Raw genomic sequence first — 25,990 nt, 5'->3', positions numbered from 1 at the left:
CTGAACACAGAATACCAGAGGAGAATACAGGAGGACCATCTCTGCCCTAGTCCCGATAATATGCCCCTGAAGGCAGCTTAAGATCACATTAGCTTTCCCAACTACATTCTGGAGTTAAACTGAACTTGATGATGATGATGATGATAGCTAATTATATAGTGTTTATTTACTATGTGTCAGGCACATCATAATACAATTATTATCTCATGTGATCTTCACAACAACCCTGGGAGATAGGTGCTATTATTATTGCCATTTTGCGGATGCAGAAACTGATGTAAAAAATGGTTGAGTAAAAAAAAGTAAAAAAAAAAATTTTTAAGTGGTCAAGTGACTTGCCTAGGGTCACACAGCTAGTATGTAAGGCCATATTTTAAATCAGGTCTTCCTGACTACAGCACTCTGTCCACTGCATGACCTAGCTGCTTCTATCTAACCATATCTTTCCCATATTAAACTTATGTAAGTAATATTTGAACCCTTTCTATGATCTTTATATTTATTCCCATTAAATTTCCTCTTCTTGGATTCATCCTAAATTTCTAGCCTCACAAAAACTTTTTGTCCCGTGACTCTGCCATCTAGAGTGTTAGGTATCCCTCCCAGCTTTGTGGCACCTGTGCATTTGACAAGTCTGTCATCTAAGCCTTCATCCAAGTCATTGGTAAAAGTACTAAACATGGAGCAGCTAAGTGGCGCAGTGGATAGAGCACCAGCCCTGGATTCAGGAGGACCTGAGTTCAAATCTGGCCTCAGACACTTGACACTTACTAGCTGTGTGACCCTGGGCAAGTCACTTAACCCCAATTGCCTCACCCAAAAAAATCCAAAACAATAAAAAACAAAAAAAAGTCCAAAACAACACAGGCTCAAGCACAGATCCCTGAGGCACTCCACTGAAGACCTTTCTAGTTGGCATTGAAATTTTTTTTTCAGGGGCAATGAGGGTTAAATGACTTGCCCAGGGTCACACAGCTAGTAACTGTCAAGTGTCTGAAGCTGGATTTGAACTCAGGTACTTCTGAATCCAAGGCCAGTGCTTTATCCACTATGCCACCTAGCTGCCCCAGTATTGAAATTTTAATCAATACTTCAGACCTGGCTATTCAGCTAGTTCTGAATCCATATAATTGGATTAAAGTCTTAGTCATATTTCTCTATCATTTTCACAAGAGTAGCATGCAGAATTTTATCAAAAACTTTGCTAACATCCAGGTAAAATATATCCCCTAATATTACCAGTTTGATAATCCTATTAAAAACATTTTCCTTACAATAACCCTGTGACATACCTAGTACAAATATTATTTTTACCATTTTACAAATAAGGAAATGAAGGTGCAGAAAAGCTAAATGATTTTCCCAGGGCAACATAGCTAATAAATGTCAAACAGTGACACATAAATCCAGGTGTTCAAACTCTAAGACCACCACATTCCTGGCTACCTCACCAGAATAAAGTGGATGATTCCTCCTAAGGGGATGCCTGTATTTTGTGACTTGTTGGATTAGAATATCAGATGTCATAGACTCATAAAATCTAGAGCTATGAAGGGCCTTGGAGGTCACCTATGCCAGGCCCTTAAGGTACCTGAAGCTCTGAGAGATTAAGCAATTCACCCAAGCACACACAGACCATCAATAATAAACCTCAGGTCCAACTCAAGTCCTCTGACTCCAAATCCAGTGCTCTCATCTCACCTAAATCTGGAATTCTCTGACTCTATAAGCATATGCGCCATAGCAATTGTGGTTAATTTAGTGAGTTGTTAGTAGAAGAAGGATTAGGCCTACTGTACTTGGCCCCAGAGGGAAAAAATACAACCAACTGGGTGGAGATAGATTTTTGTATCATAAGAAGGAACAAGTATAGCTATTCATGAATAGAAGGGGCTGCCTCAGAAGATGCTGAATTCCCCAATACTGTAAGTCTTCAAACAGAAATTGGATTACCACTTAATAGGTGTATTTTAGGGGTGATTCATGTTTTAGTAGAGGCCAAACAAGACAACCTTCTTGCTTCCTTGAAATGCATCTTCTATATTCTGAGGTCTTTTGAGCTATAACATTTTTTGATTCTACGAAATGTTAGAAGATAGGCTTCTCCTCTGCTTGATGAAACACCAGCTGAGGCCTTGCATTTATGCCATATAAGCTTGTCAAAAATGGGGCAGGCCCATTCTCAAAATATTTCAGTCCATGGAATTGTAGCCAAAGGTTACAATGAGGTCCCTGCAAATCCCAACCCACCACAACTTCCCTCAGTTTCCTTCCTATCTTCTCTAGTTTAACTTTTTTCCTCCAGTGGCAGAGGAATACAAACCCTATTTTTTATGATTATGTAAAACATGACCATATTTGTCATTTTGTACAAGAAAACTTGATTAAGAGAAAAAAATGAAAGAAAGTGAAAAATAGCATGCTTCAGTCTGTTCCATCAATATCAGTTCTTTCTTTGGAGGTGGATAGTATGTTTCACCAATAGTTTTTTGGAATTGTCTTGGATCATTGTATTGTTGAGAATAGTCAAATCGTTCACAGCTCTTCATCAAATAGTACTACTATCTCTGTGCACAATGTTCTCTTGGTTCTCCTTACTTCACTGTATATCAGTTCATACATGTCTTTCCAGGCCTTTCTGAAATCATCCTGCTTGTCATTTCTTGTAGCACAATAATATTCCATCACCATTATATGCCATATCTTGTTTAGCCATTCCCCAATTGACAGGCATTCCTTTGATTTCCAATTCTTAGCCACCACAAAAAGAGCTGCTATAAATATTTTTGTACCAATAGGTCTTTTTCTCTTTTGGGGAATATCTTTGGCATATAAGCCTATCAGTGGTATTACTGGATCAAAGGGTATGTACAATTCTATAGTCCTTTGGGCATAGTTCCAAATTGCTCTCCAGAATGGTTGGATCTTTTCACAACTCCACCAACAGTGGATTATCATCCCAGCTTTCCCACATCCCCTCCAACATACAATATTTTCTGGTTTTGCTATATTTGCCATTCTGATGGGTGTGAAGTGATACATCAGAGTTATTTTCTTTCTTTCTTCCTTCTTTCCTTCCTTCCTTCCTTCCTTCCTTCCTTCCTTCCTTCCTTCCTTTCTTTCTTTCTTTCTTTCTTTCTTTCTTTCTTTCTTTCTTTCTTTCTTTCTTTCTTTCTTTCTTTCTTTCTTTTTTTTTTGCTAAGGCAATTGGGGTTAAGTGACTTGCCCAGGGTCACACAGCTAGCAAGTGTCAAGTGTCTGAGGCCAGATTTGAACTCAGGTCCTCCTGAATCCAGGGCCAGTGCTTTATCCACTGCACCACCTAGCTGCCCCTCAGAGTTGTTTTAATTTGCATTTCTCTGATGAATAATGATCTAGAGCATTTTTTCATATGATTATAGATAGCTTTGATTTCTTTGTCTGAAAACTGCCTGTTCATATCCTTTGACCATTTATCAATTGAGGAATGATTTGTATTTGTATAAATTTGACTCAGTTCTTTATATATTTGAGAAATGAGGTCTTTATCAGAGATACTTGTTCCAAAAATTCTCTCCCAGTTTTCTACTTCCCTTGTAATCGTGGTTACATTAGTTTTGTTTGTACAAACCTTTTTAATTTTATATAATCAAAATTATCTATTTTATATTTTATTACAAAGACTATTGCTGTGACTACAAATCCAGGGCTTTTCCCAACACATAACAGCAGCTCAACAGTAGGTGCAAAATAACTATTTGTTGACCTGACTGAATTTGGATAGATGGATGAAAAAACATTTATTAAACTATATGCCAAGCACTATGCTAAGCACTGACTATACAGAAAGAAAATCAAATATGCTTTGTGCCTTCAAGAAGCTTCCATTCTGCTGAGGGAGCCATTATACAAAGGAGAGAGTGGTGGCAGGGAGGAATACTTTGTTCCAGAAAGTTACAGGATGGGGGTGGAGGAAGAGGGAGGAAGAGGGAGATAAAAAAGTAAACTGACATACTCCATCCAGAAACAATTGCAAAATTTGAGGAAAGGGTGAGATGAAACATACAGAAGTAAGAAGCTTGGCAAGGCATACGATAGGAACAGTTGTGAGATGAAACGTGGTAGTTAGAAATTCCTGAAATAGTGGAACAGAAAAGGCAGTCACCAATCTGGAGAGTGGATCTCCAAGGCAGTTTATCCAGGACAGCAAGACATTTGGCAGATGGCAGCAGAGTAGGGAAAGAAGTGAACATTTGAATTGAATTGAAATATGAAATATGAAAGTTACAAAGAAGTAGACTTTATCCATAGTAAGAAAAAAATCCTAACATTTAGAATTATCCCAAAGTGAAATGGACTGCTTTGGGAGGCAATGAATTTCTCATTGTGAAAGGAGATTTTTAAGCAGAGTCTAGTTAATACTTTTCAGAGGTCTCATAGAGGGGTTTATAATGGGTGACTTCTGAGTTCCCTTCAAACTGATTTTGTAAACTGAATTAAATTGAATTGGATTGAAATTAATCAAAATAACAGGAACTGTCCCTTAATCCAGGAACTGAACTCATTGTCCGGTTTCCCAGTCACTCCTGTGAAATCCCTGGAATTTGTGTTAAAGTCTTCCATGGGGCAATAATGTGAAAGTCCTGTGTAGACCCAAAGACCTACCATTAGCACCCATGTGAATCTCTGCCTCCCTCTAACAAACTTATGACAAAAAAAAAGGTTTGGGTGGAAGATATATAGGATGGTCACTGCCTTAGCAAAGAGAAGAAGAAGCTAGTAGAGTAGACAGGACACCAGATTTGGAATTAGAAGAAGTCACTTCTCTGGGACTCCGTCCCTTCATCTACAAAATAAAGGAGTTGAATAGTATGACCTTCAAAGTTCCTTCCAGAGTCAAATCCCTGAGTTCCTATGACCGAATAACACCAGACCCAATAATAAGCAAAAGGGAAAAAAAAAATGGACAAAGCCGTGCTTGAAATCCTCTCTTGAAATGAGAATGCAGAAAGTGTAAGAACACAAGAGTGAATTTCAAAATATCTTAATGCTTTTTCTAGGCTCAGGGAAACCCAGAAGTTTCCCCAAGGGATTCCAAATTATAGGAAGCCCCAGAATCCAACATAGCTAATGGTCCCCAATTTTGCTTTCCCCACAGGGGGATGCGATGGAGCAGGCAAACCAAACCCACGTGTCTGAATTCTTTCTCCTAGGACTGTCCACTGATCCCCAGCAGCAGGTGTGGCTCATCGTACTCTTCCTGGTAATGTACCTCCTCAATTTGATAGGCAACACAGTCATCATTGCAGCTATCTTGGGAGACACCCGCCTTCACACGCCTATGTACTTCTTCCTCTCCAACTTGTCCTTAGTTGACATCTGCTTCACCACTGTTATTGTGCCCCAGATGCTGGTGAGCATGCTGATGCAGAACAAGGCCATCCCTTTTGCCCGGTGCATTGCCCAGATGTACTTCTTTGTGGCCTTTGGCATCACAGACAGTTTCCTCCTGGCTGTAATGGCTATTGACCGATACATGGCTATCTGTAATCCATTATACTATACCACAACCATGAGCCCCAGGCGTTGTGTCCTATTAGTGGTCATATCATGGATAGTGTCCCACTTGCACTCACTGGTCCACACACTCCTCATGGCCCGCCTGTCCTTCTGTGGGCCTAACATCATACATCATTTCTTCTGTGACGTCCAGCCTCTGCTGACACTCTCCTGCTCTGACACCTCTATCAACGAGGTCTTGGCATTCACTGAAGGCTCCTTGGTGATCATGAGCCCATTCTTATTCATAGTTATCTCCTATGTCTGGATCACACGTGCTGTGCTGAGGGTTCCCTCAGGGAAAGGGAGGTATAAGGCTTTCTCAACCTGTAGCTCCCACATCACCGTTGTGGTACTGTTCTATGGAACTATCATTTCAGTATACATTCGTCCCTCATCTACCTACTCAGTCACCAAGGACCGAGTAGTAACAATCATCTACACAGTGGTCACCCCCATGCTGAACCCTTTCATCTACAGCCTCAGGAATAAAGACATGAAGGGAGCCTTGAGGAAAGTGATGGGAAGAGCAGAATAGCCCAAGTCATTTTTCACACCCAGCATAATGGCCTCCTCAGAACAGGCTGAGACAGGGTAGCTGTCATCATGGTAAAAAAGTGAATGTGGGCAGCTAGATGGCGCAGTGGATAAAGCACCGGCCCTGGATTCAGGAGTACCTGAGTTCAAATCCAGCCTCAGACACTTAACACTTACTAGCTGTGTGACCCTGGGCAAGTCACTTAACCCCAATTGCCTCACAAAAAAAAAAAAGTGAATGTAAGAGAAGGGAAACTAAACTAGTTCGAAGACCTAAATTCTAGCACTGATCCTGTCATTCACTATCTGGGTGACCCCACAATTGTTTAACTTCTCTGCATTTTTGTTTTTCCACAATGTTTCTAAATGTTTCTCTGTAAATTAAGATGGTTGATCTAGATGCACCCTAAAGATCTTCTTGTAATTCATTGGTCATCATCAACATTTACTTAGTGCCTACCTACCATGTATTTAATACTAGGGGTAAAAAGGGAAATGACATAGAGTCTGATCTCAAAAAGTCTGCTAGTCCAAAGCTTCTTAAACTGTGGGTTGTGACCCCATACAGGGCTGCATAACTGAATGTGGGGGTCCCCAAAAATTTGGCAACATTAAAAGTTATGTATACCTATTTTATATACCTATATACCTGGGGTCACATAAAAATTTCTCAGGCAAAAAGGGGTTGCAGGTGGAAAAAGTTTAAGAACCCTGTGCTAGCCAATAAGCAAGTATTTAAGTACTTACTATCTACTGGTCATTCTGCTAAGTGCTAAAAACACAAAGCCAAAAAATAGTCCCTGCTCTTGAGGAGCTTATAGTCAAATGGAAGGAGACAACATGCAAGCACATATGTACTAAAAAGATACATACAAAATAAATTGGAGATAATCAACAAAGGTAAGACACCAGTATGAAGGGGAATTGAATAGAGGCTTTTAGCAGGAATTTAAAGGAATTCAGAGGAGCAAAGAGGTGGAGATGAAGAGGGAGAGAATTCCAGGCATGGGAGACAGTCAGTGAAAATGTCTCATCAGGAGATGGGGCATCTTATAGAAAGAACATCAAGGAGGCCCATATCACTAAATCACTTATAGTCTAGTTGGGGAGAGAAAATGTACATATAAAAGATAACCAATGATACTAGGCAGTTAGGACTATGCCCAGTGAATCAGACAGCAGGATAACATGGAAAAATCCCTGGCTCCAAAGTCAGAAGACCTGGGTTCAAGTCCCAGATCTGCTGCTTACTACCTATGTTATTTTGAGCAAGTCATTTAAGCTTTTTGAGTCTCAGTTTCTTCCTCCAAAAAAAATTAGTAAGTTAAATTAAATGATCTCTTAAGGTCTTTTTCCAGTTCTAAATCCTATGAGTGTTCTGGACAGTGAGGGCTAAATGAAGCCCCCAAAAAGGAAAGAAGGGTGAGGTGGACAGAGGTAAGAGTTGAGTTGGACCTCAAAGAATAAGTAAGATAAGGAATGAGGAAGGCATTCTGGGATGAAGAAACAACTTAAGTAAAAACAGGGAGGCAGGAAGAGGCATGATGAGTTATGTAAGTAGAACTCTAGAGATTCTTTCCTACTACAAATCAAGCCCAAAGCTGCCTTTATCCAGAACAGCCCTGGTTCTTGATGTCTCACTTAGCACTTCCTCCCCCCAACCCTTTTCTTCTCCAAATCATCCCCTATGTTGTTCAACACAACTTACTAAGCATGCAATGTTCTAGTCATAGTGCTGGGCCCTGAAGACATGAAAAGTCAAACAAGGAAATGTCATCGTGTGGTGAAATGAAAAATAAGCTAGGAGTCAGGAGCCTAAGGCTATCATCCTTTTTCCATCACCAACTCCTTATGTGATTTAGGGCAAGTCATTTTTCTTCTCTATGAATCAGCATTCCCCATGTCTAAAATGATTTGATGGATAGATAGTTGGTCTTAGAACCAGAAATCCTGGATGCAAATATTACCTCAGACATCTAATAGTTGTGTGACCCTGCTTTGAAGCAACTCTCTAAAAGTTGCAGAGAAGGTGCCACCCTGCATTGGCAGAGTTAACCCCTTCACCTGAAAGTTCTTTAAACTAATGAAACCGCAGTTTCAGTCTCTATCCCTATATTGCCATGAAATGCCTCACTGGATTATTGTAGGAATCAAAGGAAATAATAGGTTTCAATCAATTTGAAAACTATAAAATGTGACATCTATAAGTGTCTGCAACACCTTGAGGAAAGGTTCATTGGTTGTAAGAGTTCAATAAAAATATATGGATTGGTTGACTATTCAATCTGGACATATTATCACTTTAGAATTTTACCTCCTGACTTTCATCCCACAGTAAATTCAATTAGGCTCTAATTGGAAGAGTCTCCAGTCTGTCTGTCCTATGAAACCCAAGATTTCCTCCATCATAAGCTCAAAATTTCTATAGCATATTAATGTTAAAGTCATTTCCTCAAATATCTCCAACAAAGTACATACATTAAGGATAACTATCACCAAACTGCAGATGAGGAAATTAAAATCCAAAGAAATTGTGATTTATTCAAGGTCACAACTAATAAACATGGAAACCTAGAATTTCAGAATCCAAGTTCTGTTTCTATCATTTCACTTAATAAATGCTTGTTGACTGATTGATTCATCAAGTTATCTCCCACCACACCCAATGAACCCTAACCATATGTAAAATGGGGATATTGTTGGTTGCATCTGCCTCCGACTTTGGGATATTGTCAAGGAATAATCTGTCAACTGTTAAGTGCCATAGAAATGAGAACCATCCTTAAATTACCATTCCTACCACCTCTACTAACATCAGAGCTTCACAGAATTGTCAAGTTGGAAGTAACTTCAGAGGTCTTTCAGCTCATACCTAAAGGAACCCCACCTATAACATAACTGACAATTGGTCATATAGCTTCTATTTGAAAACTTCCAAGGAAAAAGAACCAATGATATCCCAAGGAAGCCAATTCCACTTTTGTTTTTAGCTTCAGTTGTAGGACATTTCTTTTCAATAACCACAAACTTTTAAATTGTTTTAAGTGCTGCTAGAATGTAAAATCAGAACTGATACTCAGCTGGTTCATTCATCTCTTAGCAACCATCTGTATAATAGAAAATTTCTAGCTAGAAAGATTTAAGATTTAGGACATTGTTTCCTGAAGTTTAAAAAATATATATTAAGAAGAGATTGGTCTGGGGCAGCTAGGTGGTACAGTGGATAGAGCACCAGCCCTGGATTCAGGAGGACCTGAGTTCAAATCCGGCCTCAGACACTTAACACTTACTAGCTGTGTGACCCTGGACAAGTCACTTAACCCCAATTGCCTCACCCCCCAAAAAAAAAAAGAAGAAGAAGAAGAAGAAGAAGAGATTGGTCTGAGTGGGTTAGCAGTATCTCTCAACTTACCTATATTCTCTTTATTTTTAAAATAAATTTTTATTATTTTCTTTTGTTTTTACAACACCTGCATTTCCCCAAATTCCACTTTTCCCAGCTCTAATTATTACTTCAAACCTAAATTTCCAACCATTAATCCTGATTCTACCTTCAGGGAACAAAAAGAACAAATCAAATCCCTCCTCCTCGTAATAGTTGTTAAAATATTTGAACACACCTCTAATGCTACTCCCACTGAATCTTAAATATCCCTGTTTTCTTGAATTGATACTCATATGACATGGTATCATGGCTTATCACCATGCCAGTTGCCCTCCTTGGATGCTCTCCAGATTATCAATGTACTTCCCGAAATGTGGTTACAGAGCTTAACACATTACTTCATTTGTTCTCTGACCAGAGTAGAATATGAAGGGACTGTTTCTAAGAGTTCATTCCTGGAAGTTTTCCTTTAATGCCTCAGAATGGAGACATTTGCCTACTGAAGGTAATAACAGAGGAGCATAAGCTGTGGCAGGTCCTACCAAGTTGGAGAGCCACTGAGTATGGGCCTGGTGGTGTCCATCAAATGAAAACTTTGCTTAGTATAATGAGGCTGTTTTTCAATATAACTGATAGTATAGTGAAAGATTATTAGACTTAGAGACAGGAGAAATTACTTCAAGTCTGACCTCTGATGTTTACTAGCTACATAAACATAGGCAACTCACTTGTCTCTGAGCCTTGATCTCTTCATCTATAAATGGATGATAGAGATAGTAAAACCTGTACAAGCTTCCACAAAGAGCTGCTATGCAGAAAGTTCTTTGTATCTCACCAATCAGGACAGGGACAACCCCTAAGGGCCCTTCCAACTCTAGATCTATGATACTATGATGTTGGAGGGGCTGTGAAATATCAGGCACACTAATACTTTACTGGAGGTCTAGGAATTCTGAAAAACAATTTGGGGGCAGCTAGATGGCGCAGTGGATAAAGCACCAGCCCTGGAGTCAGAAGTACCTGAGTTCAAATCTGGCCTCAGACACTTAACACTTACTAGCTGTGTGACCCTGGGCAAGTCACTTAACCCCAATTGCCTCACTGAAAAAAAAAATTTGAAATTATGTAAGAAAAATAAGTTACAGGAGTACCTGAGTTCAAATCCAGCCTCAGACACTTGACACTTACTAGCTGTGTGGCCCTGAGCAAGTCACTTAACCCCCATTGCCTGCAAAAAAAAAAAAAAAAGAAAGAAAAGAAAAATAAGTTACATATATCCTCCTTTACACAACTCTATGGCCCCAAAAATGCAAAGGAGATCAGTGATAAAAAGGTCTTATAAACACCAAATTATTCCTAGCAGTACTATTTTTGTAATAAAAGCTGGAAATAATATAGACACATAAATTAAAAATAAACATGTAGCTATAAGTGAATGTAATGGAGTGTTATTTTAACATAAGGGGTGACTAAAGTGAAAATTCAGAGAAACCTGAGAAGACAAGGATGAATTGATATGGAATGAAGAAAGCAAAATTAGGAAAATAATGTACACAATAACAATGAATACAAAAGTATGAATGAAAACATTAAATGGCAATAGAACTCAGATCAAATTCAAGGATCAATATAATTTACAGATAACTAATACTGGAATTCATTACCTTCTCAGTAAACAGACAGGTGGTAAGTAGCATGTTTAGAGTTTTATATATTTTGCCATTTGAAATTAGGCAGTTTTGCTTGACTGTTGCTTTCTATTATAAGGGAGAGTACTATTGGGAGATTATTGTTGTTCAATCGTTATCAGTCATATTCTACTCATCATGACCCTATTTGTAGTTTTCTTGGCAAAGACACAGAAGTGGTTTGCCATCTCCTTCTCCAGCTTATTTTATAGATGAAGAAACTGAGGCAAAAAGGGTTAAGTGACTTGCCCAGGGCCATACAGTTATTAAGTATCTGATGGCAGATTTGAACTCAGGAAAATGTCTTCCTGATTCTATCTTCTATGCCACCTAGCTGGGAAGTAAATGCAGTATAAAACCAAAAAGCACAAATGAAACATTAACAATAATAAAGTCACATCTCTTTTGATGTATTAAAGTGCAATGAAATAAAAAGAGCACTGGACTCAGAATTAGAAAGACCTGCCTTTGAGTTTCAGCTCTCAATGTGAATCTGGGCAAGTCATTTCCCCTATTTGGGACTCAGTTTCCTTACCTGAATAATGATGAGATTGGATCAGTTGATACCTAAGGTACTCCTCATTTCTAATATTTTGTGAATCTGATTCTATGTAGTATTCCTATCTCATTACCATACTGGGCCAGTCAATTATTCCAATTCCAGCCACTAAATTAAAAAAACATTTAGGTGGCAGCTAGGTGGCGCAGTGGATAAAAGTACTGGCCCTGGATTCAGGAGGACCTGAGTTCAAATCCAACCTCAAACACTTGACACTTACTAGCTGTGTGACCCTGAGCAAGTCACTTAAAACTGCATTGTCGGGCAGCTAGGTGGCGCAGTGGATAGAGCACTGGCCCTGGAGTCAGGAGTACCTGAGTTCAAATCCGGCCTCAGACACTTAACACTTACTAGCTGTATGGCCCTGGGCAAGTCACTTAACCCCAATTGCCTCACTGAAAAAAAAATTTTTTTAATTTTTAAAAATTTAAAAAAAAACCTCATTGTCCCTCAAAAAAAAAAAAGAAAGAAAAGAAAAAACCATTTAAGTGCCTATTGTGTGTAAGGCACTACAGATAGACAAAATAAAAAGTACCTGCCTTCACAGGATTTATATTCTATTGGAGGGATACAAGAAGTGAATATATAAATAAATACTTGATTATTTTAGGGTGAAGAAAGCATTAACTTCTTCATGTCTGAGTCTCAAGACATGAAGGAAATTAATGACTCTAAGTAGTAGATGTGAGAAAGGAGTATATTCTAGAATTGGGATATGCAGAGGCACAGGGGCAGGAGATGGGCTGTTGGGTTCTGGAAACAGTAAGTAGCCCAATTTGGCTAAAACATAAGGCATAGGAAGATGAATCACATGAAATTAGTAAGGAAAGATAAGTTGTAGCTAAAGTATGAAGGTGCCAAAATGTCAAACTGAGGAATTTGTATTTTATCCCAGAGACATTAAGAAGCCATTGAAGATTCTTGATTAGTGGTCTGACATGGTCAGACTTGTGCTTTTGGAAGATCATTTTGATGACTCCATGGAGGTTAGGTTGGAGAGAGGACAGACTAGAAGCAGGAATTTCAATTAGGAGGCTAATGTTATAGTCCAAGTGAGAGATAATAAATGCCTGAATTAGAGTGGTGGCTATGTGATCATAGAAAAGTAGATAGATCTGGGAGTTACTTTGGATGTGCAAACTAAAAGATTTGGCAATGGGCTGGATATGGGGGTTGAGAAAGAGGGGGAAGATTAGAAATGTCTTAACAGAAATAGGAAAGTTAGGAAGAACAACAGATTTAGATCCTATAACCATCCCAAATAATGAGTTTGGGATGGATATAAGATGCCCAGGTAGAGGTGCTGAGAAGGCAGTCAACAGTGCAAGATTGGAGCCCAGGAAGGAAATACTCTCTAGTATTTTTAATTGGAAAGGATGTTATAGTTTCTCAAAAGCTTTCTCTGCATCTATTGAGATAATCATATGATTTTGGTTAGTTTTTTTATCAATGTGGTCAATTATGTTGATAGTTTTCCTAATATTGAACTAGCCCTGCATTCCTGGCATAAATCCCAGCTGGTCATAATGATAAATTGCTGTACTATATATATATATTTGGTGAGGCAATTGGGGTTAAGTGACTTTCCCAGGGTCACACAGCTAGTAAGTGTTAAGTGTCTGAGGCTGGATTTGAACTCATGTCCTTCTGAATCCAGAGCTCTATCCACTGTGCCACCTAGCTTCCCCTGTAATATTTTTGATAATATTTTATTTAGAATTTTTGCATCATCAATATTCATTAGGGAAACTGGTCTATAATTTTCTTTGACCTGGTTTAGGTATCAGCTCCATCTTTGTCTCATAAAAGGGATTTGGTAGGACTCCTTCTTCACCTATTTTCCCAAATAATTTATATAGTATTGGAATTGTTCTTTAAATGTTTGGTAGAATTTACTTGTAAATCCATCTGGCCCTGGAGATTTTTTCTTAGGGAGTTCCTTGATGACAATTTCTTTTTCTAAAATGGGTCTATTTAAGTATTTTATTTCCTCTTCTGTTAATCTGGGCAATTTATATTTTTGTAAATATTCATCTATCTCATTTAGATTGTCAAATTCATTGCCGTACAGTCGGGAAAAATAGCTCCTAATTATTGCTTTAATTTTCTCTTCATTGGTGGTACATTCACCTTTTTCATTTTTGATATTGTTAATTTGGTTTTCTTCTTTCTTTTTTTAAATCAAATTAACCAAAAGTTTATCTATTTTATTAATTTCTTCATAAAACCAGCTCTTAGTTTTATTTATTAATTATATAGTTTTATTTATTAATTATATAGTTCTCTTTCTTTCAATTTTATTAATCTCTCCTATAATTTTCAGAATTTTGAATTTGGTATTTGATTGGGGATTTTTAATTTGTTCTTTTTCTAGTTTTTTTAGTTGCATGCCGAATTTATTGATCTTCTCTTTCTCTATTTTATTCATGTAGGCATTTAGAGATATAAAATTTCCCCTAAGAACTGCTTTGGCTGCATCCCATAAGTTTTGGTACTTCACAGGATGGAAATAAAGGTTGGATATACAGATTTAGGAATCTTTTGAAGAAAAGTGATCATTAAAATAATAGGAATTTTTAAAGCACCAGTACTGGAAGTGAAAGAGAGGTAGGAGAGAGAGAAAAAAAATAAAGAGAAATACATATATAGAAACATGAATATATAACCATAATATTGTTATGAATATACCCCCTGCTGAGAGGAATATAGTGAGCTCTGGCCTGAAAAGAAACCATGTGACTTTAGCATCCAGAAGTGACCTTTTCTGGGGTTTCAAAGGTCAGTTCAGCATCAGGAAGTGATTTTTGCTTGTGGGTCCTGTCAATCAGTGTTACCAGCCAATTATCTTGGAGCTGTGTGTGTGGACGGCCCTGTTTCCAGTTTCTTGACAGGCTTCGGGGAGAAGCCACTGAAGCATGGGCCCTTTCGGTTAGAGACTTTGACTGTGGAGCAAGAGACAGGCAGGATAGGGAGAGCAAACAAACTTCATACTTGATCCATGTATTTCTTTTTACTTACCCCTAATACACTTTAATAAATATTTAATGCCCAAAGATTGATGCTATACGTTTTCTAATTTAAGGTGACCACTCATTAGATTTTAGACATCATAGCTAGAATTTTAGCCCCTTATAATATCCATATAAATATGGATATATTTATATATGTTTCTATTTGTTATATATGGATGTGTTTGTGTATATTTCTGTATATGTGTATATATATGTATACATATATACATATATATATATATATACACATATATGTACACACACACATTCCCAGCACCTAGCATAATGCACCTAATAAATGATTGTTGATTAATTGGTTGAAGTAGGCAGAGCAAGAATAATCATCCCCATTTGATAAATAAGAAAATAAATAACTTCTAAGAAGTTGTTATTTGTCCAATTTACACAGATCAAGCCAGGATTTGAACTCTGGTTTTCTGATACCACATTCAGAGTTCTTTCCACTAAATCACATTTGGTTCAATGACATCCCAATCAGTGTAATCATTAAGACTCTACTTAAATACTTATATCAACAGAGAATTCATTACCACACAAGGGAGATGATCCTATTTTTCAGACAATTCTAATTGTTTTAGAGTTATGCCTTATTTTTCTGCCAAAATCTGAAACTCTATAACTTTACCCAAACCCCAGTTCCACCTTTTTTGTTGCAAAGGAAAATTATAATCCCTCTTATTATATCTGAAAATACTTCAGATATTTGATATCTGGCAGACATTTCTTTCTTTTTTTTTTTTGGTGAGGCAATTGGGGTTAAGTGACTTGCCTAGGGCCACACAGCTAGTAAGTGATAAGTGTCTGAGGCCGGATTTGAACTCAGGTCCTCCTGAATCCAGGGCCTGTGCTCTATCCACTGTGCCGCCTAGCTGCCCCTGGCAGACATTTCTAAGTCTTCTTTTTCCATTACTATCCCATGCTAACTTTTTAAGTGCTTGGCAAACTTTGGAGGTAAAGATCTTTGAATGGATCTATTGTCATAAAATCTGAGTTGGAAGAGATCTCAGAACATCTTCCTTAGTGTCCCTGACAAGTTCATTCTCTGCTTAAAGGTTCCCCAATTATGAAGAGCTCCCTAGTTCCTGAGGCAGCCCGTTTCACTTTTAGATAACTGTTGGGTAATTATTTCTTATATGGAACAAAAAAAACTTGTCTCTCTGCAAATTCCTTTCATTACTACAACTCTCATTTATTTCTAGACAAGCTTGAGCTCAGGAATGAAGAAAGCAGGGATTAGCAAAGAGCTTGGCAACAGCTCCTTTCCCTGCTCCCAGGGCTGGTCACTCTGAGGGGGAAGAATTCCACATGATTCAAGGACTCAGGAGGCCCCTGGGCAGGGAAGAGTAGATAGGTCAGATAATTACTTTTTTTGGTCTGTAATGAGGAAGCTGGGGAATCTGTCTCAGTGGCCTACCAATCAACTGAATCAACAAAGTATAAAAAGTCTAAAGATGGATCCAGCTCCCCAGTTCCCCAAGTCCTGCCCTCTCTGTCTCCTCTACTATATCTATCTTCAAACAACTTCCCACTATGAATTTCCTTTTATCCATGGGAGAGGTGAAGAAACAGCAGAGCCAGTGCACTGAGTGATGGTGTCTTGCTAGGTAAGGACTAATTGATGGGGATGGGTGAGATTCACTAAAGCATTTATAGAGCCTCCTTCTCTCCTTTCTCCCTTAAGGTCAATACCATCTTGGCTGTTAAGATTATTGGTGAGGAAACTCTCGTTCCATAAACCACAAGTTCCCTCAAGGTGCAGTTAGGATAGAAGGAAGGAAGGAAAAAAAATTTATTTAAAAACCTAGTGTGTGCCAGGCACTGTGCTAAGCACTTAAAAATATTATCTTATTTGATCTTCACAACAACTCTCGGAGGTAGGTGCTATAATTATTCCCATTTTACAGTTGAGTAAACTGAAGCACACAGAGGTTAGATGACTCTTACCCAGAGATACACAGTTAATAAGTATCTGGGGCCAGATTCAAACTCAGGTCTTCTTGTCTCCAGACCCAGCACACTATGTACAATACCACTTAATAGTTAAAGATCAAGATGGGTAATGTCCTAAATATAACCCTGCTCTGAAAGGATGGCAGTAGAATAAGGCCCAGGACCATATTCACCCCATCCCACCCCCCACCCCAAAAAACTTGTCTGACCTGCTCATCTCATCTTAAGCTCCCTCTTCACCAACATTTAATCAAGGAATAACTTCAGCCCAATCACAGGTAAGGTTTCTGACTATAGTGGGTATTTTCCTCACCAGTTCTGGTGTCTGTAGGGGGCTCTTGGAATCAATGAATGAATAAATAAATGGATTAATTAAGTTAAGGGAATTACTAAATAACTGTTCTATTCAAGGCACAGTTTTCTCACGAGGCCTCAAGCCGGACTGCTACAAAGGAAGTCAGACCTGTTAGCAAAGGTCCTGAAACTCATACAAATATTTTTTAAAGAAATTTAAATGTAAAATTTTACATTTCTAAAATCGGGGGAGATTACTTTTGACTACTTTCCTGTGACAACATACCTGCTGATTTTCAGTAAACTAGGGAAATTAAGTCTAACAGTTGTCCTGTGTTATTGTAGATATATAGAGGTCTACCTTCCATATACTGTCACCATAGCTGTTGCATTTAGACTCCAAGTCAAAATGTTCAAACTGACAGGGACCTTTTCAGGTTGAAAGTTAGGTCTTCCTTTTCAGATGTATATATTGGTGATAGATCAGTACAGAGAGAAGATATAATAAATTTCTGATTCTAAAAAAAAAAACAAAACAAAGAAAAAAGTATATTACAATGGGAGTGGTCAATCTCTCTAAAGTCCTACTATTCCTCCAAAACCTCATTGATCAAAGAAGTGACCCTTGATTCTAAATGTCTATACCAAAGTGGTGCAGACACTCACAAGCCCAGCTGAAATGGTCTTGAGTGTGTACCTGGAGGAGGGCATACTAAATGACCACTAGTCAAGATCAAAGTGGGCGACTCTGGGTGACAGAGAGATGTACTTTTTTCCATCACAGCAGCTCTCAAAGGCCATCTACTAAGTCACAGAAGCTACAAACAGCACATAAGGAGGGACGACCCATGACGATAAATGGCCAAGATCATTTTCAGAAATGAAGAACTTTCCCATTACAAGTTACACAGGCTTGAAGTATGTCATCAGTAGGGTGGAGGAAACAGACTCAGAAAGACAGTGTGGGGAGACCATGTGGCAGCCTGAATGGAGAACAATCTTTGACATCAGGAAAACCTGAGTTCAAGTATGTCCTCCGACACATGCTGGCTAAGTGAATAAGATACTTAATCCCAGTGCTCCAGGTAACTCTCTCTGAGCATAAATTGCAGAATAGCTTACATTGATATAATATTTCAAGGTTTGCAAAGCACTTTACACATGTTATCTCATTTGATCCTCATAACAACTCTGAAAGAGAGGAGTTATTATTATCCCCACTTTACAGAGGGTTGTAGAGAGGTTAAATGACTTGTCCAGAGTCATATAGCAAGTAAGCATCTGAAGCAGGGTTTGAATTCAGGACTTCCTAAAACCAAGTCCATAATTCTGTCCACCTAGCTTTCCAATAGAGGTCAATGTGCATTGAGAGAGAAAGTTTCTTTCCTGGGGAATAACTTACACCTTTGAAATCACAGGTCAGGATAAAAATAAAGGCAGTGGTGCACAATGGATGGGAAAAACTAGACTTGAAATCAGTAGACTGGGGTCCAAGTTTCGGCTCAAACAGAAACTGGTTCTATGATGGGAACATGACTTTATTTTTTGAGTCTCAATTTCTTCATCTTTCAAAAAAGAAAGTTAATAATTGCATGGTCCTGCTATGATGAAAGCACATTATAAACCATAAAGCACTATGGAAATTTAGTCTAGACCTTTGAGCCCATAGGTCTAAAGAACCCCAGGTGAAGAAGCTCCCACTGCTAATTCAGAGCAACAGTTATTCTGAAACTTATAGTTTGAGAGAGTTGCCCAAGAAACAGATTAAGTAACTTGACTAAAATCACATCATCAATATCTATCAGAGGTGGGATTTTAACCCAAGTCATCCTGACTCTGTGGCCAGCATTCTATTCGTGACAATACACTGCTTCCATATGGGAAAAATATAGACACTGTTATTATTAGGATTAACATTACCCTGGGAATTTTGCATTTGTTCAAAAACAAGATCTCACCAAGTTCACATAATGGTACCGCACCTCATTTCCAGTTAACTCTCCAGAGACCAGAAGGGTAGATGGAGGTTCCACCATCATCTGTTGGTTTCTCTGTTTTAGCCAGACTGCTCTCCCATCAGTCTTTTTCAGGAGATGCAAAAGGGAAACACAACCGGCATCTCTGAATTCCTCCTCCTGGGACTCTCTGAGCAGCCAGATCATCAGCTGATTCTCTTTGGGCTATTCCTGGTCATGTACCTAGTCACTATGTTGGGGAACCTGCTCATCATACTGGCCATTGCCTCCAGCTCCCACCTCCACTCCCCAATGTATTTCTTCCTGGCCAATCTCTCCTTCATTGATACCTGTTTTACTTCCACCACAGTCCCCAAGATGCTAATGAACATGTGGACCCAGCACCAGACCATCTCCTATGCTGGGTGCCTCACTCAGATGTATTTCTTCATGACCTTTGCTCTTCTGGATGATTTCCTCCTTGCTGCCATGGCCTATGACCGCTATGTGGCCATTTGCCTCCCTCTCCACTACACCACAGTCATGAACCCTGCACGCTGTGTCCTGCTGGTCACTGTGTCCTGGCTCTGCTCCCACCTCATTGCCCTCTCCCTCACTCTCTTCATGGCTCAGTTCTCCTTTTGTGGATCCCACGTGATCCCCCACTTCTTCTGTGACCTCCTACCCCTTCTCAAGCTGTCCTGTTCAGACACTAGCATCTTTCAGGTGGTGATGTTCATTGATGCCAGCCTAGCTGGCTTCATCCCATTCACTTGCATTCTGTTCTCCTATATCCACATTATCTTCACTATCTTCAGAGTCCCTTCTGCTGATGGGAAGCACAAAGTCTTCTCCACCTGTGGTTCCCATCTCTCAGTGGTCATTCTCTTCTATGGGACTCTCATCTTAGTGTATTTACAGCCTTCATCTTCCTACTCAGCAGACACAGGAATCATCATATCTGTGATGTACACAGTGGTGACGCCCATGCTGAACCCCTTCATCTACAGCCTGAGAAATAAAGACATCAAGAGAGCCCTAAGAAAACTGCTCAGCAAGGGAATGGTTCACTCCTAGTGATATACCACAGCCCTTAAGAGAAACCCAGGAACAATTAGGAGACCATTCACTCTCTATGCTTTCATCTCCTATGCATCCAGGTTGATAAATGCATCTGTTGATCTGACCCTCCTGCGGCACATTCTTGTGAGATGTCTTTCATATGCCCACTTCTGGGGCCTTCCTTGATGACCACAGCATCAGATGACACAATCATAAGACAAGAACAAACAGAACCAAACCTCAGAGTGAGGGCATATCAGAAGAGGTTCTTTTCTTCTCTAGGACAAATTACTTTCTTTCCCCTACCAGTGATAATCCAATCCGAGGGTAAGTGGAGATTCCATGCATGCTGAAAGGACAAATTTTAGCCACATTTCTAGTACTGTGCTGATGGACTGAATGACAGTGGACTGTGTCCTCAAGGGAAGTATGAGACTACACCAAAAGATGGGAAAGAGGTTTTCATTCAGTGCATAGCAGAATGGTCTGTGAGATGCAGGAAACCATTCAAAAGAGACAAATGAATATTAAGACACATAAGTAATAAATAATAGATAATGTACAAAGCCACCATGAATCAGCCTTAGGATAAAGAGTGTGATGTGAAATCTTTAAAATCTGTTCATTGACAAAAATTTTTTTTGTAGGGATAGCTGGGTGGCACTGTGGATAAAGCACCGGCCCTGGATTCAGGAGGACCTAAGTTCAAATCCAGCCTCAGACACTTGACGCTTACTAGCTGTATGACCCTGGGCAAGTCACTTAACCCTCATTGCCCTGAAAAAAAAGGAAAGAAAAAAAATGGGGCTTGGGTGTTTTTTTCATAGTGAAGGAGGAACTGAGCACAGCGGGACCTTGGCACCCAAAATCAGCAGTGTGATAAGAAAGATGAGGGTGTTAGAGAAAAAAGAGCATAAAAGGAAACTAGCGGTACCCAAAACAATTTTTTCCAACTTACCAGTTTGGATCAAGGCCAGTCCAATATCTGGATAAAGCAGAAAGATGGGTATAGCAAGGTTCAAGGTGAGAACACTTCTACGGAAAAGCTTTCTCTCCTTACACAATCTGCTTTGCTTGCATTGAGGGCTGGGCATACCAAAGCTGAAAGTATGTCAAGGCTTAAGAACATGATCGCTGGCCTGAATTCATATAGGTAGCTAACCTGGTGGGAAGAAGGGCTGCCTGTAAGGGGCAGGCAGTCTTATTAACCTCTTTTGTGTCATGCACCTTTTTGGCAGCCTGTTGAAACCTATGGACCCCTTCTTAGAATAGTGTCTTTAAATACACTAAAATGCACAGGATTAAAGGAAATCAAGGAAATGCACTCCAGCTTTCAAAGCATTTTTTTAAATGAAATATGAAGTTCACAGAACTCTTAGTTAAATAAAGCATGCATGGACTTAAAAGGTGGCCCTTCAAAGGAACTGGAGGCCATTCTGCCTGGAGAAGGAAACTGACTCATGGAGTACATGCCGAAGGACTGTCACATGAAAGAGGGACAGAACTAGGAGCAATGAGTGGAATTTTCAGAGAGGCACAATTTAGCTCAATGTAAGGTAAAGCATGCTTCAGGATGGTGCTAGACTAGATCGATCACTTATCTGCAGCAAATTTCCACTGATCTGTAAAACTTTGACTGACAAAGGATCTTGTTTCTTATATCCTAAAAATGTGAAAAGTGGCATCTTCCTTCTCCTTGATCATCATCAAGAAGCACAATTGTACAGGAGAAAGAGCTTTGGTTCTAGAGTCCTAGGTTCAAATCTCACCTCTGATTCTGTGTATCTATCTATATGACCCCAAGAAAGGTTCAACATCCCTGTGCCTTGGTTTGCTCAGCTAAAAAGTATAGGGGTTGAGCTAGATGGCCACTGAGGCCCCTTCCAAATCTAGATCTATGACTTTATGACTTTGCTCCTTTCATTTTCAGCTTCTTCCAGCTCCCTTGATCTTATTTCCCACTACCTGGACCATAGAGAGCCAGGAAGTTCCTGCACTGATGTGTAGTAGTCAATGAGGTCTGGTCAGACATGTCATAAAAAGAATTAATGCTTCAAGGAGGGGTGGGACAAGATTCTCTGAAATCTCTTCAGCTCTAAGTTCTTAGCATTCTCATTGACCCTGGTTCATTATGCTGCTTTCTTCTAGTTACACTGGTGAGTTTCATGAATAGAATCTTTATTGGCTGTGTTTAGAATATGGTCAGAAATTAATTTGATTTGATTTCTAGAGTGGACTTGCTTTTGGTTTGTTTTTGTTTTTTGTAGGGCAATGAGGGTTAAGTGACTTGCCCAGGGTCACACAGCTAATAAGTGTCAAGTGTCTGAGGCCGGATTTGAACTCAGGTCTTCCTGAATCCAGGGCCGGTGCTTTATCCACTGAGCCACCTAGTTGCCCCCTTGGACTTGCTTTTGTAAGCAGGGCCTTTGACTCCTTGTTTCCCTATATGGTTCCCTGGAGCTATATCTCAAGCTCCTTCCACAGCAGGCCAATAGTTCCCCTAGGCCACTGCTAGGCTACAACATAAGGAATCAGAGCCATTTCCTAGGTCTGTGCTTTAGGAAGATCCCTTAAAATAAATGTTTCTAAACAGTAACTCAGAAAGGCAGCATGGAAGGGGAATGTGGAGAGACAGAGAAAATGTGGTTTTAGCAAGACAATCTATAGGCCCTCAACTAGTACTAAGGCAAAGGGATGAGCCTGAATAAACAATGTCAGCCTCCTAACGACAGCCCAGAACTGACATCTCCCTCATATTAGTGTCCAGAGGTGCCCTTGTATTGGAAGAACATTTTATGGGTGAGACCACAACCTACTTCCAGTAAACATTAAATAGCTAGTATGTGCAAGACCCTGTGCTTCATGCTAAATAGATGTTGGTGCAGTGAATAGAACATTAGACCTGGAATCAAGAAGAAATGAATTCGAATCTCAGACACTTAATAGCTGTGTGATCCCTGGCAAATCATTTAACCTCTGTCTGCTTCAGTTTTCTCATATGTAAAAGTAATAATATGTGATGTTTAAAATCTTAATTGTGGTTGCCTTAAATTAGAAGCTTTAGCACCAGTCCTTGGGCATTAAACATTTATTAGAGCATACAGATATTCCCATGGAGTTCAGAAAGTTAAGAAAAAAGCCTATTTAGCCTAGAGTTCCAGCCTGGTCTGGTTCTTCCTCAAGTCCTCTGCTGCAAGCCTGCTTCAATCATGAACTCTCTCCAGCAAGCTGATTGTGGAAGCTTTTTATAGGTCTGGAACAGAGGCGGTCCTTACACACTGCTTCAAGCTGATTGGTTGGCATCATCCAAATCCTTTGGTTCTGAAGGTGTTCTCAAGGTGTGATTACAATCCAGTTAACTTGAAGTAGGCTTAATCAGCAGTCAATCACTCTCACTTGATTCAATCAGTCTAGATTAATCTCCAGGTGGGTCTTTGACTATCTGCTAAATCCCATTATTTCATGACAAATAATAACACTTCTCTCCCAGGTATGTTGTGAGAATAAAATGAGATAAAGTCCTTCACAAAACTTGAAGCTCTATATAAATGCTAGCTCTCATTATTATTGAATATTAATGTCTCACTTTCATAAAGCATTTTACAGTTTCAGAAAACACTTCCTTCACAGAAATACTTTGAGGTAGGGATGGAAAATTTCATTATTCCCATTTTAGAAATGAGTAAGGTGGTCAGTCAATAAGCATTTGTTTAGTGCTAATATATAACAAACACTGTGAAAGGTGAGTCATCTTGCTCAGGGTTAAACATTTGGTGAGTATTGGACTAAAATTCAGGTCTTCTGACACTAAGAACAGTCCTCTTTCCAATATAACATGTGGCATTAAGACAGTTCCTGTCTTTATATATATATATATATATATATATATATATATATATATATATATATATGTGTGTGTGTGTGTGTGTGTGTGTGTGTGTGTGTGTGTTGTGAGATTTAAAATTGGATATTAGATCATAAATCTCCCCTACTTAACTTTTCCCTTAATTTATCTCCCAGACTAGTAAATGGAAGAAGCTTCTGGTTTTCTAGATAGAGCCTTTATTGTATATAGTCACAAGGTAATGTTGATTAGAAGGATAGGAAAATAGAAATACAATACAAATCGTCTTAAGTCTAGGCTTAGTCTATATTCCTTATAAAAACTCACCAAACCGAAAAGGCCACCTTTGGAGAGAGGGAGACCGTCTGTGCCGCACCGTCAGGAGTCCCGCCAAGCAGGCAAAAAGGCTTACTCCCGTTCTCTCCACCCCGGAAGTCAAGAGCCCGGCAGGCAGTCTGACATGCGCAGCAGGCGGACTGTTCATCTCCTCCCCAAAAGGGTGGTCCTTGAAAAACTGGCGTCTTTCAGTTATCCTAACCGACTGTTAAAAACTTTCATATTTTACCACAGTGTGTATATATATATATATATATATTAAAAAATACAAGACAATATAATCTGTATAAAAGGACTGAGATAAAAGCTATGAAAAATATGAAATGAGAAATAAAACTTTTAACAGAATGCCAAACAGACAATTCTGTATTTGCTTCTGGAGGCAAGAGGAAGCCACTGGGATTTATTGAGAAGCGAGTGACATGATCAGAACCGCATTTTATATATCCCATATACCTTACAAAGGCTTTCTATACAGGTCTTCGGTTTTTTGGGTTTTGTTTGTTTGGTTTTTTGTAGGGCGATGAGGGTTAAGTGACTTGCCCAGGGTCACACAGCTAGTAAGTGTCAAATCTTTGAGGTGGGATTTGAACTCAGGTCCTCCTGAATCCAGGGCTGTTGCTTTATCCACTGCGCCACCTAGCTGCCCAGAACTGCATTTTAGAAAAACCCACTTTAGTGGTTGAATGGAGAATGTATTGGAGTGGGGAGAGACTTGAGGCAGGTCGACCCCTTACTAGGTTATTGCAATAATCAAAGAGAAGGAAGAATGTTTTAGAGATGTTGTAAAGATGAAATTGACAGGCCTTGGCAACAGCTTGGATATGGAAGTGAGGGATGACTCCTACATGGCAAGCCTGAGGAATAGGAGGATGGTGTTATCTTCTAAAGTAATTTGGACAGTAGGAATGGGGGAAGAGCGGGTTGGGGAAAAGATAATGAATTCTCTTTTGAACATATTATTTTCTAATGCTCACACGAGGCTAGAGGACAGGAACTTGACAAATCACCATTACTATATGGTATTCTCAGATGAGGAAATTCCCTCTCCCAATGCTAATAAGTATCTTCTCTACAATGTATAGTGCCTTAGTATTCTGCTTAGTGTTATGACAGCTTAAGGTAACTTGCTCAGGGTCATACAACTAGTATTTTTCAGAGAGGGGATTTGTACTCAGGTCTTCCTATCTCTGAGTCCAGTTCTCCATCCACTACACCACACTGCCCACCTAATAGTAAAAGGAGGAGGAGGAGGGATATTAGTAGTAATGGCAGCAGTGGCAGCAGCAGCAGCAGCAGCAGCAACAGCAACAGCAGTAGTAGTAGTAGTAGTAATAGTAGTAATAGTAGTAATAGTACTAGTAGCAATAGAAGTAGTAGTAGCAGTAGAACTACTACTAGTAGAAGTAGGAGGAGGAGGAGGAAGAGAAGTAAGTGATGGGAGGAGGAGGAAGCATAACCCTAATTGAGTTATGCAGATATGTTCATAGAAATAAAGGTATATGAGAACAATTTGGGATCAAGTCATGAGCACCCAAAATTACAAATAAGTTATCCTTAAGAAGACCAGATGCATTGATAAATGTGGATTGTGTAAGAAAATAGTAGAAACTGCAACACAGCACTGTAGGCTGAAAAAAAATGAACATTTACTGAAAACCGAGCTTGTTGGCTAAAATTATAAATCAATGTATTCATAAACTATGTTTATAAAACTAACAAATTTCTATACTACAAAAATAGATCTCAAAATCATGGAGAACTCCACAAATAAATTGCATTGGAACTGGCCTATTATTACAGAGTAAAA

General features: G+C 39.2%; 2 protein-coding genes across 2 annotated transcripts; both read left to right on the top strand.

Moving 5' to 3' along the window:
- The first annotated feature begins 5,146 nt into the window (after positions 1-5,146).
- LOC122743442 (olfactory receptor 1L6-like) lies at positions 5,147-6,076 on the top strand. Its single transcript, XM_043988393.1, has one exon. The coding sequence runs from the start codon at positions 5,147-5,149 to the stop codon at positions 6,074-6,076; it is 930 nt and encodes a 309-aa protein (XP_043844328.1).
- A 13,000-nt stretch (positions 6,077-19,076) lies between these two features.
- Positions 19,077-20,015, top strand: LOC122744064 (olfactory receptor 7C1-like). The gene has a single exon (XM_043989400.1). It carries the CDS (start codon positions 19,077-19,079, stop codon positions 20,013-20,015), a length of 939 nt encoding a protein of 312 aa, XP_043845335.1.
- The last annotated feature ends 5,975 nt before the right edge of the window (positions 20,016-25,990 follow it).

This window comes from Dromiciops gliroides, chromosome 2 (genome assembly GCF_019393635.1).
Source record: "Dromiciops gliroides isolate mDroGli1 chromosome 2, mDroGli1.pri, whole genome shotgun sequence".
NCBI lineage: Eukaryota > Metazoa > Chordata > Mammalia > Microbiotheria > Microbiotheriidae > Dromiciops > Dromiciops gliroides.
Note: the sequence above shows the minus strand (reverse complement) of the source record. Positions and strands in the feature narration are given on the sequence as shown.